General features: G+C 65.5%; 1 protein-coding gene across 4 annotated transcripts in view; it reads right to left on the minus strand.

The window, feature by feature from the left end:
* Positions 1–1,313: 1,313 nt before the first annotated feature.
* The window catches only part of KCNQ1 (potassium voltage-gated channel subfamily Q member 1), a 306,866-nt gene continuing 294,897 nt past the window's right edge, over positions 1,314–13,282 (minus strand). For all 4 annotated transcript variants that reach the window (XM_045066468.1, XM_045066472.1, XM_045066495.1 and 1 more), the window contains one exon: positions 1,314–2,478. In XM_045066468.1, coding sequence (XP_044922403.1) covers positions 2,254–2,478 — 225 coding nt within the window. In that variant the 3' untranslated portion in view covers positions 1,314–2,253. The remainder of the gene's footprint in view (positions 2,479–13,282) is intronic.

Raw genomic sequence — 13,282 nt, forward strand, 5'->3', positions numbered from 1 at the left:
CGCCCCGCTGATCATGCCCGCATCTGTGAGCTGAAGGGGGGCACTCGGCTGGGGGGCGGGGTGGGGGGCACCCAGGGGGCAGGGCGAGGGCGGGCTGGCTCTCCCTGGCATGTGCCCCCAGGCTGCTCGAAGCTGGGCGGCCCCAAGGGAGCTCCCTGTTACCGCAAGGGGACATCAGGGCCTAGAGGGGGTGGGGATGTCCGTGTGGGGGCTTCGGAGCCCAGACCACCCCCTGCATGTACACCTGGAGGGGCCCGTCTGTGCTCCTCGATAGTCCCGGAGGCTGGGCCTGCGCACACGCCCCCGCCCTGGTAGAGCTCCTGGGTCCTTGGTCAAGGAGCAGCCTGGCCTGGGAGAGGCAGACAGGCCAGAGTGTGTCCCCTGAGGTGGTTACCCCCCAGCACCCCTCAGGCCTGGTCCTGGCAAGGTGCCCGCCTTCCCCGGGGGCTGAGGAGCTGCCGGGAGACGGGCAGTGACCACATGTTCACTACGGCAGGTGGTCAGAGCTGCCTCAGGGGGAAGCCCCAGGACCGCAGGAGCCCTGAGCAGGAGGTATGCCCACCTGGGCCAGAGCCTTGGGCTGGATCCGTGGCCTCAGTGAGCTCTCTGAACCCTAACCCCTCCTCTGGGAAGTGAGTTCCTATTCAGCAGCTCCTGGACACTTGCCCCTAAGCAGGCCCTAAGGGTCCTGTCCACCAGGCAGGAAGGGAAGGTGGCGGGACCCGGGAGGAGGTGGGGGGCGATGCCCACAGGTAGGCTGGCAGTGGAAGGCAGGGAGCCCTCCCGTTCACACCAAGCCCTGAGGCCCCACCTCCAATGCTTGGCTGGGGACAATGACCTCACCGGTCAGCCCTGTCCCCTCAAGGGGTCCCAAGGCCTGGAGGGGCTGCCGCTCGTGAGCCGCTTTCAGGAAGGGCTGACTGCCTGAGGAGCTGGGCCACAGACCAAAGTGACTCGGGTAGTGGTGAAGGGGTGAGGGCCGGAAGAGGCGCCCACAGGAGCAAAGGCTGCAGGGCAGGCCTTCGGTCCTGGCCGCGCTCTCTCCCTCTGCTCGGCTCTATGGACAGAGCTGGCCTCGGTGCAAGCTAGGGGCCAGGGCAGAGAGGGCCGGACCTCAAGGTGCTTCTGGGTCCCTGGGGCGGGGGTCCTCCTCCCGGAGAGCTGGGGCTCCGGCCTCCTCCCCTTCCCTGGGTCGGTGCAGATGGCAGCGTGGGCACTCGGCGAGGCGAAAGCTGGGGGTGTGTCTCCACGGGACAGGGCTGTCCCAAAGATGGTCCTCTCCCTCGAGAATCAAGACAAGTGCAGGCCCGAGACCAGCTCCGTGACTCCACGTTTATTAGGAAAAGCGCCACAATTAAGGGTCAAAATCACACCGTGAAACTCATTAAAACACAGATTCCAAATCACCACAAATTATTCTGATTTCTGTGAACTGAGATGCCCAGGAGGAGCCCCGTCTCGTGCAAGGACTGTGACGCCCCCTACGCCTGTCCCACGCTCAGCAGCCGGCCGGGGGGACGGGACAGTTCTGGTAGCCTTCTAGTTGCCCGGACCCGGTGGGGAGCTGCAGTGGGGGCTGTGCGCAGGGCAGGGGTCAGTGGGGGACAGTCCACCCCCGCGGAGCACTACAGGCACCATGGCGGGCCGGCCCTCCTGCTGGAGGTGGTGGCCTCAGGGTCCCTCATAATCCTGGCTTCTGAGCCAGTCTCTGCAGGTGGAAAGCACGGCCCGGGCCTGGATCGCCGGCACCCTTGGTGTGGCATGGGCTGGGCCTGCCCTGCCCTGCCTGCCTCCTCCCTGGGTCCTGGGTTCGAGGCTGAGGGTGGGTGTCCACAGACCCTGTCCTGACTGCCCTCCGTCTCCTCCCAGGAGGCCCCCTGGGGCCTGCTCACACCTGTGCTTGGTCAGCCGTACATGCGGGGACCAAGCACCTAGGATGCCCGGCCCCCCGGGGTCGAGACTGAGCCCTGCCACTGTGTCCCAACTGCCATACGGATCCTGTGGGGGTCATGGTCTCGAAGCCGAGAGGAGGCCCCCAAACCCAGCCGAGGTCTAGTACCCGCTGGCTGGAAGGGGAGGCCTTGTGACTCCCCAGGCACAGCCTCTCAGGGCGGCGTGGCCCATGGGGGGGTCTGAGGCCCGGGAGGGAGGGGCTGGTGACCTGGGGGGGCGCCCCTCCCAGGTGGGAGGTGGGCTGGGCCGAACTGGACTCCTCCGGCCCTGCCCTTGCAGGCCTGGGGTCCCAAGCCCCCGTCAGGACCCCTCATCGGGGCCCCCGCGGGGCACAGTCAGCTGCTCGTAGGTGGGGAGGGCGCCGCTGGGCAGGAAGAGCTCAGGGCTGAGGGAGCCGCAGGGGGGCGGCGCCTGGGCCCCACCCCCGCCGGGGGTCCGCTCGCCCGGCCGGCCGCCCTGGTGCAGGGAGAGGAGCTGGCGGAGCATGTCCGTGATGAGCACCAGCCTCTGGTCCAGCTGGGTCACCTGCGGAGACAGGAGCGGGTGAGGACGGGGCCGCCGGGTGCGCGTAATGCTGCTGGGTCTGCGCCCGCTGAGGGCTGGGGCCGGGGAGGTGCCGGGGAGCCGGGCCCAGGGTCCCTGCCCACGGGAGCCGTGCACGGGCCTGTGTGTGTGCGGGGAACGATTGTGTGGGTGCGCGTGGCCCTGTGTGCGTGTGTGTGTGTCCGCGGAGAACCCCCCCACCACCGCAGGTGGAGCGCGTGATTCCTGCTGGGGTGGCCTCGAGGGTCGTAGGGTGGGGTCTGTCTCCCGCTGACCCCGCTGCCCCTCGCGGCAGCAGCACTGTCTTCCCAGGGAGCCAGAAATCCGGACCCATCCACCCATCCTCCAGAGGTCAGGCCGAGGAGGCCCTGTTTCTGGCCTTGTGGCCAGCCCCAATCTGAACACTGGGGCTGCCGATGGAGCAGATGGGGTCACCCTGTGGGACTGGAAGACGCAGGCGCAGCATGGGCTGGGGGGGAAGGGTGCCCGGGGGGAGGGGTGCGGGGCTGGGAGTGCGGGGCCTGAAGGCAGCCTGGGGCAGTGCAGGGCGTCCCGGGAGAACCCAGGGCAGGGGACTATCAAGCGAGGGGCCGCTGGGGCAGGGAGTGCGGAGACTGCGAGCTGCAGGCCTGCGGGGTCCGGAGCGAGGGTCGTTGTGTGCATCAGGGAACGAAGCAGACCCTCCTGCAGCTGCCAAGGGCCTCTGGAGCACGGGATGACCTCGGGACGGTGGGGGGGCGGTTCTCCCTGAGGGCTCTGCCCAGGGCCAGCCTGCTCCCTGGGACACCCCTGGGCCCACTGTCGGCTGCAGCGCCCCTCCCCCAGGACCACGCAGAGCTGGGGGCTGGCTGCACCGCCCAGGAAAAGCTGCTGGTGGGCCGAGTGGCCCTCAGCCCCATGAGGGCTGGAGGTCAGGAGCTGGGTCCCCAGGGCGGTGGGCTCCAGAGGTGGGTGTGGCCACCGCCAACCCTCCAGCCCACTGCAGATGTTGAGCTGCAGGGGAGGGGAGGGGAGAGGCTGGCAGGAACAAGACGAAAAGAGGGCTCTCTCCCGAGAAGCAGAGGAGTCCTTTATCCCGAGTCAGGCAGGGCAGGATGGGGGCCGGGAGGACCCCCTGTTCCAGCAGCCCTCCCCCTCTGCTGGCAGGGCTGTCTGGGAGGGGGGCCGTGCCCTGCCAGGCGACGCATCTCCCCAGCTTTGCAGGGCTGAGGCTGGTGCAGTCTCTGCTCCTTGCCGGTGGCCCTGGGTGTAAGAATTGCCTGTCTCAGGCCCCCTGGGAGAGCTGCTCATCTGAGGCCCCAGCACCCGGGCCCAAGGGACCTGATCCTCTGTTTTCCCAGATAAATCTGACGCGGGAGCCCAGGCCATCGAGAGAAGGGGTGTAGGACTTCTCTGGTCTGGCTCGGTGGGGGGCTGGGACCCCTCAGCTCTCCTAGCCCCCAAACTGAGAAATGCACCCCAAACCACAGACACAGACACAGACCCTGAGGCCCCAGGAGTAGAAGGGCCTTGTGCCTGGTCACCAGCTGGGACCCCTGGCTCTACCATTGCACCCCTGCAAGCCCCCCCTGCTGGGCTCCTGTGCTGGGAAGACACGTGTGTCAGGCGGGGAGGGGTCAGGGCAGCTGGTCGTGGGAGGGGGTGAGAGCGGGGTGGGGTGGGGTCCTAGCTAAGCTCAGCAGGCTGGGTGGACGCAGTGAGCAAGGCCGGAGGGGGCACGGGGTGCGGGGACATGGCCCTAAACCTCATCCCTCTTCCTGGCCCGAGACCCCCCTGGGAGGCCCCCGGGAGGTCGCCTGGGCTCCTCGGGCTCTGCACAGCAGTGACTCTGACGGAGGCCTGTGCAGGTGCGGCCGGGTGTCGTTCGACTGCGCCGGCCCTGCTGGGCGTCGGTCGGTTTGGCATTAATTAGAGCACGGAACACGTTACAGAAGAGCATTTGTGGTTTCATAAATTTTCACTCTATGGCACTGGAACATCTGTTGGGGCCCCCAGATGTGTAAGTGGGCACAGAAGCCTTTACAGGGTGTTCCCGGATAAAACGGAAACAGAAGTGTGGCTGGGAAGCGGGAGGACGGGGGTGGCTGGGCGCGGCGGAGGGACGGGCTCTCTGGTCCTGCCACGGCGCTGTCCGGAGGACTGTCCTGGGGCAGGCAGGGGTGTGGTGAACGTGGGTTGGGGGCCAGCCTTCCGGACCCTTCCCGGGCCGTCCCCCGTCCCTCCCAGAGCTAGGCCCCCTCCTAGAGCTTGGTGGTCACACTTAGTGCCAGCCCTGTCCCCCCAGGGCCGCCCTGGGCTCAGCTGCCGGCTCTGAGCACCCCGAGTGGGCCGTGCATGGACCCGCCCCGCAGCCCCCGACCCCCTCAGACACGCTTCTGCTCCCAGGACCCCCTCGGCAGCCCCTTGGCCAGGGTTTCCCTCTTTCCCTCAGGCCTGGGGGCTGAGGAGGGCCCCCGCCAGGGGGACAGGTGGGTTGCTCCTGCTTGGCCTTGGGACCCGCTCCGCCCCTTCTCAGAGAGATGACCCCCAAGGTGACCTTGTCCCCTCGCTTCTCCGCTTGAGCGCAGGGTGTTCCCCCCCATTCACACGTAGGTGGGACGCTCTGTGGCCAAACCCCAGTGGCCGAGAGGGGCATCCACCTGGCGGGTGCCCCGGGGATGGCAGCCCCATGCGCTGGGCCACGACGGTGCTCCCGGAGCCACAGGGCAGATCAGTTTTGGGGAACGCGGACCTCACGGTTCCTGGCAATCTGATAGAGACTAAAAGGACGGGCCGACAAAGGGCCCTTGTTCCCCGCCTCGACTCACCAGATTAATAACCACAGACGACACACGCGGGCCTCCGAGGAGAAAAAAGCAATTAGACTAACAGCTAGGGAGAGGGCCCCGGGCGGCCGGCGATCAAGCCCGAGGCAACGGGGCGCCTGTGTGATGTGGTTATGAATTTGTTTTCAAAAGAAAATCTTGAAAAAGAGTCTTTCAAGCGAGATTTTTATAGGACCTGCTCAGCCTTGATTCTGGCTTTCGACCTGCTGATGGCCCTGGCCGCTCCGGGGGGGAGACGTGGATCGCTGGGGCTGGAGGGAGGCACCGGGGTGGGGTCTCCTGGGTCCCTGCTGGCCGCAGTCCGGAGGTGGGGCGGAACCTCCTCCTGGGACACCCTAGAGCCCTCTGCAGGGTCCCTGAGCCCTCCTGTTTGCAGACTGTCCTGGGCCCGCTGGGCTGCAGGGAGTTGGGGGGCTTCTAGGAACAGGAGCACAGAGCCCTAGGTAGCAACACCGTGGCACGCACACCGGGGACACGCTGGTGACGCAGCCGTGATCACTGTGTGCGTCTGCTCGCTGGCTCTGCCCTCGCTTCACCCTCCCCTGCACTCCCCATCCCTCCTGCAGGGCCTGGCTCTGCCTGGTGCCCCTGCCCCTTTCACAGACACTGAAGGGCCGGGTTATGGGGGTGCCGTGGGGCTGCCGTCGGGATCCACCAGGTGGGTGATGTGGCCGAGTTCCGGCTGTGCCTCTGGTTGGTCGCTGGAGACACAGCTGGGGGCAGGTCTAGGAGGGGCTCATGGGAGGGGTCCCAGGGGCCATCTCTGGCCAGGCCAGGAGGGAGCCCTGTGCTGCAGAGCTCAGGACAGAAGCCCACCTCCCCTGTGCAGGGCCCCAAAGCCCCAGCCAGTCCTCAAAGTCTCGTGGTTGAGTGTGGGATCACCCCTCCAAACACAGAGTTCAGGAGAAGCCCCAGCTCAGGGCAGGACATGGGGTCTCAGGAGTGAGCTGGCGTATAGGGGGGGTGTGTGCCCGTCCCGTGAAAGAGCCTGGCCACACCAAGGGGGAGTCTTGGGCTCTGCTGGACCCAGGGAGGGCTTGGTCTGAGAGGGGGGACCCCCACACTGGGCCGCGGGGCCGGTGGTCCTGGCCCCTTACGCAGGACTTCCGAGTTGTCTGTCCCCATAGCCTGCCATGCTCGTGCCCCCTTCCTATGGGCATGGCCCCTGGCCTTCACTCTGAAAGCTGCTGCTGGGTCAGGGAGGGCAGTGGGGGTCAGAAGGACCTATGGCCTCTGCCCCCTGTGCCTGCCAGCCCATGTGGGTGACGCTGAGCACCCATGCCCACCGAGAGAAGCCACAAAGACGGAGCACTGGCTCCGTCTGAGTTCTGCCTGCCCAGAGCCCTCTCTGCTGACCATGACCACAGGGCACCCTTGTGTGACAGGTGTAGGCCGCTGTCCATGGGACCTCTGGGCCAGGCTCAGGTCAAGGACGGACCTAGGACCTGCCCATCAGCCCCAGGCTGAACTCAGACTATGAGAACACAGCCTCCTGCACCCCAGCTAGGTCCTCCCGCCTCTCTGGGCCCATCCTGTTCCTTCTGAAGTCTCTTCATCTCGGAAAAAGGCTCCAAATTCAGCATCCTGCTTGGTGCTCTGTCTGTCGGCAGAGCCTGGGGGACTCCTCCATGGCCCAGTCCAGACGAGGCAACCAAACTCTCTTGCTGGGATGGGTGCAGTAGCCCGCCAGCCAGCTTCCCTGCCTTCCCCAGCGTGCTTCTACAGGCCTTTCCAAATACATGATGGGTCACGCTGCTGTCCCGCTCATACCCTCCTGAGCAGTCATCCTATTGCCAGAAGACTGAGTCCCTGCGTGGTCCGCGGCGTGCGCCCCCCCCCCCCCGCCCCCCGCCCTGCGTGGTCCGCGGCGTGCCCCCAGCCCCCCGCCCTGCGTGGTCCGCTGCGTGCCCCCCCAGCCCCCCGCCCTGCGTGGTCCGCCGCGTGCCCCCCCAGCCCCCCGCCCTGCGTGGTCCGCCGCGTGCCCCCAGCCCCCCGCCCTGCGTGGTCCGCCGCGTGCCCCCAGCCCCCCGCCCTGCGTGGTCCGCCGCGTACCCCCCCAGCCCCCCGCCCTGCGTGGTCCGCCGCGTGCCCCCCCAGCCCCCCGCCCTGCGTGGTCCGCGGCGTGCCCCCCCGCCTCCCGCCCTGCGTGGTCCGCGGCGTGCCCCCCCAGCCCCCCGCCCTGCGTGGTCCGCGGCGTGCCCCCCCGCCCCCCGCCCTTAGCTCTCTGGCCTCCCTTCCCTCCTCCCTCTTGATTCGCTCCATTCCAGAGCGCTGGGCTGGTACACGTGGTGGCCTTTGTCCCTATGGCTCCTGCCGCAGGCATCCGTCATCCCCCACCCCCCAGGGTCTCACCAGCGTCACCCACCTGAGGTCAACTCCTTCCCTTGCCACAGCCCACCGATCCCCCAAGAGCAGCCCGTATTTTCCCCAAGACCCTGGTGTGTGTGTGTCTCTCACTACAGTCGGGCTCCAGGGGCCCCGAGCCTCCGCCCTTCCTTGCCAGCACCTGGGGGCGGACAGAGCCAGTGCTTCCTTGCCCAGCAGCTGGACTCCAGAGGCCCCCAGGGAAGGGGAGGGGGTGCAGGGTGCCTGTCGGCCTGCCTGGGGCAAGCTGTCCTGGGATGTCCTGCCCAGCGGGCGGCCTGGCCGGCCTGGAGTGCGCATGTAGCCCGCGGTCCGCCCCTGGCGCTGGGCCTCTGACTCCTCAGGGCTTGGGAGCTCCCCTCCCCCACGGCAAGAAGCTGACAACAGCACCCATAAATCACCCTTTCGTTAGGGCTGGTGGGGCTGGGCTGTCTTAGGGAGCTGGGTATGAGTGGGAATAGATCACAGCGCTTCATAACGTCCTAATTTACGGCAGGAGACGGTGTAATTGTGTTTATGACTTTGTTTTAGTGCTTTAGCTCTTGGAGAAAAACCAACCGTGTTTCTAGCGCCGGAGGATTTACTGCCAGTCCCAGGCCCGCGGCTCTGCTGGAGCTCTCCATCCCGCGACAGCCGCCGCGCACCCATCGCCGAGGGGGCGGCCATGGGACCGGGTGCGCATGCGTCGAGCCGCAGGGGGTGGAGGTGGGCCTGGGGCCCCTGTGGGCGGTTCTGGGGGTGTGCGAACCGGGAGGGCTGCGCACCACTAGGTTCGGATCCCAGCGGAGGGGGGCTCGGGCACCGGAGGGTCTGCCCAGGGTCCTGTCTGGGCCTGGTGACCTTGGCCAAGTCCCTTGGCCTCCCTGAACCTGTTTGCCCACGTGACCTGCAGGGATGCGGGTGGAGCCTCCTTAGCAGGTGGTCGCGAGGCTTGGAAGTACGCAGGAACCCTGGAAGCAGTGTCTGGCATTCACGGACCTACCATGCAGTGTCCCATGGACGGTCCTCAGTGATTCCTGCAAGCACATGTTCCATGGTGCCCATGTGTGGCGCAGACCACCACCATGTGTGGGAACGGTGCTCGCGGGTATACACTGGCCTTTCTGGGCCATGGGAGACTGGTGCTGGAGAATGCATGAGCTGTCCTGGGTGTGATTTTACACAAGTCACCAACCACTAAATCATTCCCGGAGCTGCCAAGGGTGTGAGCCGATCTACCAGGACCTCTAGGCCCCTGGGCCTTTGCATGTGCCATGCTGCTGGGACAGAGCAACTCAGAGGCTGAGCAGGAACCCCACCCCAAGCGAGGGGCTCTGTCGGGGGCCAATGTCTTCTAACAGGGATTTGTGGTCACCAATCCATGTCCTTCCGCCTGTCTCCCAGGGCCCTGCTTGGCCAAGTCCAGGCCAGGGTTGAGCCTCGGCACAGAGTGGGCAGCAAACATGGCAGCCACTTGTGTCTTGGCCCCGGGACTGGTGTCACAGTGGGGTTGATGACTTGGCACTTTGCTTAGATGAATCTTTCAGAGGCCACAGACCAAGGCCCCTGTCCTAGTGTCTGTCCCTTGCATGTCCAGCTATCTGGGCTATAGGGAGGAAGGAGACCACACTGTGGCAGGTGGACCAAGCCACTGCCAAGGTCAGCCGTGTCTCAGCTGGGTCCTCTGCAAAGCGTGACCAAATGGCTGAGGACCCAGTCAGTGCCACCTTATCCCAAGACACTTCCAGAGGCCTTCTACTGCCGACTGGCCCTCACTGACCACCCCTCAGGAGTGCAGGATGCTTCCCTCTAAGAGAGCACCATGACAGGGAGAAGGGCCTTCTACCAGCCCTGCAGACACCTGCCTGCCCAGGGGCTGCCTTGCAGATGCCTGGGTCTCAGGGAGCTCAGCACTGCCTTGGTTCAGGCCGACGGTGGCCCCGGGTCTCAGGATCATTGCACCTGTGTTCACCAGGCCAGCACAACCTGGCCCACGCTCGCACCCAGCCCTAGGACCTGCCTTTGCACAGACACCCCCAAGTCTCAGCCCTGGCTCTGTGCCCTCCCCGGGGCCTCGGAACCTCGCCTCCCCCCACATGCATCTCAGCATAGCAGGTCACGGAGAGAACTGCACCCAACCCCGTCCTCCCGTCTCAGGGTTGGTGCGGGCCTCCCATGGTGCCCTGGTGCCCCAGAGCGCATGCCCTGAATTCCACGCCTCTCCTCTCCTCCTCTGACACCTAGCCCAGGCTGCCTGTATTCTTCGCCAGCATCGTTGGGTCTCCTCTCCCTGGCAGGCTCGGCTCTCTCCCACTCGGCCTGGAGAGCTGCTAGGGTGAGCTGCTCCACGCTGACCTGAGCTAGCGCCCTCTGCAGAATTCCCGGCGGGGGCATCCCCCCGTGCAATGTGATCTGCAGCCCCTCACTCTGTCCTCCCAGACCCCCAGACCCCCTTCTCTCAGAGCCCGAGCACACACATCCCTCTTGACCCTGCCCCAGGGCCTTTGAACTTGCTCTTCCCTCTGCCACCACGTTGTAGAAACTCCACTCACATGTTGAGAGCGACCTTCCCTGACCTTTTCAGCCAGGAGCCTGCCGACTGTTTTGCGCACCGTTCTGTCTGTAGCCCCACGACCTCCCGGATGTCCTTGTTTGCTGATTTGCTTGCTCGTGGCCCCGTCCACTCCCCGAAGGCTCCTGAGGCCAGACCTCAACCATGCTGTCACTGTGGTATCCCTAGACGGTCTCCTGGAGCCTGGCATGTAGTGGGTGCTTGGTAAGTACACGTGGGGTGGAGTTAGTGCTCTGTGAATACTCGCTGGATGAGGACGTGAGGCCCCCCGACATTCCCCTGGGGCCCCAGTGCCAGGCAGGAGGGGCAGAGGTCCTACAGGCCCAGTGCTGGCTCTCTCCCTGGCTGACACTGCTGGCCAGGCCTTTTTATTGTCATTGATTTACAAGGGCTCTTTGTATATTAAGGAGGCTGGTCCTTTCACGTGTGCATCACAAATGTGATTCCCTAGCGTGCTGTTTGTTTTGTGCAGTGGTTGATGGCAATCATAATTATTACTCTTTGTCTTGCTGCACAAAAATCTTATCTATTCATTTGCTTTTTCACGGAGTGCGAGTCATCTCTCTTTTCCTTTACGGTGTCTAGATTTCTATGCACACTCGGAGTGTGCACAGAAATGCTTCCCCATTCCAATGCTGAAACATTTTTTCCTGGTGCCTTTTTGATTTATACTTTATCCATAAATCTTCCATCGGCATGGGACTGATTTTGAGCGACAGACCATCGCTGCACCACACTTTGCCGAATAACCTACCTCTTCCCCACCGAGCGGAAATACCCTTTCTACGCGCTAAGCTCCTTGTGTCTCCAGCTACCTCGCGGTCCCCACGAAAACGCGAGTCACGGCGGCCTCATAACCCACTCTGCTCTCAGCTCTCAGTGCTCGCTTTCTGGAGGCGAAATGCCTCGCTGGCCCTCCCCGCTGCGAGGGGAGGAGCATGGACCGGCTCCCCTGGACAATACCCTCTGCCCTTGGCCCCTATAGTCCGAGGAATCTCGTTCTTCTGCTCAGAACTGGGAGAGGTCTGTCCTCTGAGCTCTGAACAGACGGCCCACTCTGGTGGCTGTGGGGCACTACGGGGTCCGAGCCCATCACCCACCATGTCAGCCCCAGCCTCGGCACCCCCGCGTCTGTGCCCGCTTCTGCTCCACGAGGAGTACCCTCCCGGGTTCCCACATGGCAAGTGCCCTTAGCTCATCTATATTTCTGTGGTCTCCTCCAGGAAGCCTCCCCGGGTTCCGTACTGGAAGCACTGACCTGCCTCCTAGACCCTGGCCTCCATCCGCCTCTCCTCTAGACCTCACACCTGCTTCTTTCTGCCCCTCCCCGCACCTCCACTGCCCCGGGATGAAAGCCCCACAGAGTCTGCGTGTGCTGAGTCCATCGACACAGATCCTACTCCTGGACCCTCAGCCCCCTGCCCTCCCCCCGGGCCCCCCTTGGGGCCCACACATCCATGGCCCCACCGAGCCCTGCCGCCGCGGCTACGTGTGGACTTCCGGTAATGCTTGAGGGAGGAGAAGGCTCATGGGACATGGGGGGGGGGTCAGCGGCAGAGTCAGAGGACCCCAGAGGAGGCCGGGAGGTGGGGCCAAGACCCAGAGCCACCAGACGGGTGGACTGGGGGGAGACGGGAGATGCCTGGGGGGGGGGCTCGGGCCTCCCCGGCAGTCCAGGCCAACCCCTAGCCGGGCCTCCGGGGGGTCCTGCCAACGGAGGCCAAGCAGGGGCGGCCGCCTGCCCTGCCCACGTCCGGCAGCCCTAGGCCGGGCCGACGCAGCCGCCCTGCTCGGGGTGGGGGGGCGGCGGGCGAGCGGGAATGTAGGGCAGCCTGGAGACGGAGGCTGGAAGCGAGAAGCCGTGTTTGTGTTGGCGGCAGGGAGGCCCCACCGGCACCGGCTCCCCCCGCCTCCCCTCCTGCACTGCCTCTCTGACGGGCCTCGAAGTCCCGGACGCCAGGGGCACGCTGGGCAGAACACTTTGTACCTGGAGCCAGCGAGTGCCTGGCCGCCAGTGCCAAGCCCCGGGCCGGGCGGGAGGGTGACACCAGGCCTGGTGACAGCTGGCAGGTGGGTTCTATCTGCCATTGGACTCTCGGGCCAGGCCCAGCCACCCCCACACCCCCACGCCGTGGCACCAAGCCCGCCAGCCTCCTGGGCACCCAGCAGTGCCCCCTTGACGCTCAGCTCGCCTTCCCTGCAGCTCTCCCTGGCCAACGGGCCTCCTCTCGGTCCTCACGGCCTGTCTTTGCCCCAAATGAAACCCCTATAGGTCTCCCCACTGCTCTCGGGATAAAGACACAGCCCTGCCTTGGCCACAGGATCCCTCCTCTGCGTCCTGTGTCCACCTCAGTCCCTGCCCCTCATGCCCCAGGCTGGCTTCTTCCAGTTCCTTGGATGTACCATAACTCTCCCTGCCTCAGGACCTTTGCACCAGCCGGCCCCACTTCCTAGAAGAATCCACTCCTCTGCCCAGCCCGCAGACCCTTCTCATTCTCCCGGGCCCGGGGGTGGGTCTCCTTCTTGCCTCCTCCTGGTCCGCCTGCCGGCCCCTCCCTGCTCTCCTTGCCTAGTAGCTGGCCTGGGTATCACCTACATTAACATCTCCCCTCCCAAAGCAGGGCATCCGTGCCTCCTCACTGGCTGGGTGACTCTGGGCCTAACAGGGAGGGGACTGTGAGTCCATCCTGCAGCGTAGGGCAGCTGTGGGGGATCGTGTCTGAGAATGGGGGTCTGTGAGCTTGTGGCTGGGTCTCCTGGGGGCAGGGTCCAGCTCCCCTGGACAGCCCCTTGGGCCTGTGAAAGGCCCCAGTGTGTCCCCTGGGTTCCTAACACCTCATGGACGCCTCTGACCACTTCCCTGCTCCTCAACATTGGCTGCCACCCCCAGCCTGATGCATGGCCCTCTCGGGCCACTCGCACTGTCCCCGCTCAGCCTGGGGCCACGTCCTCTGTCTGAACACTCGCAGCAGCCTCCCCAGCTGCTCCCTGGTGGCACACGCCCCATGGCCTCGTCCCCAACGGCTGCAGCCCGTCAACCCGCCTC

The sequence above is a fragment of the Mustela putorius genome, unplaced genomic scaffold (assembly GCF_011764305.1).
Source record: "Mustela putorius furo isolate JIRA1106 unplaced genomic scaffold, ASM1176430v1.1 tig00000127_pilon_pilon_pilon, whole genome shotgun sequence".
NCBI classification, from domain to species: domain Eukaryota; kingdom Metazoa; phylum Chordata; class Mammalia; order Carnivora; family Mustelidae; genus Mustela; species Mustela putorius.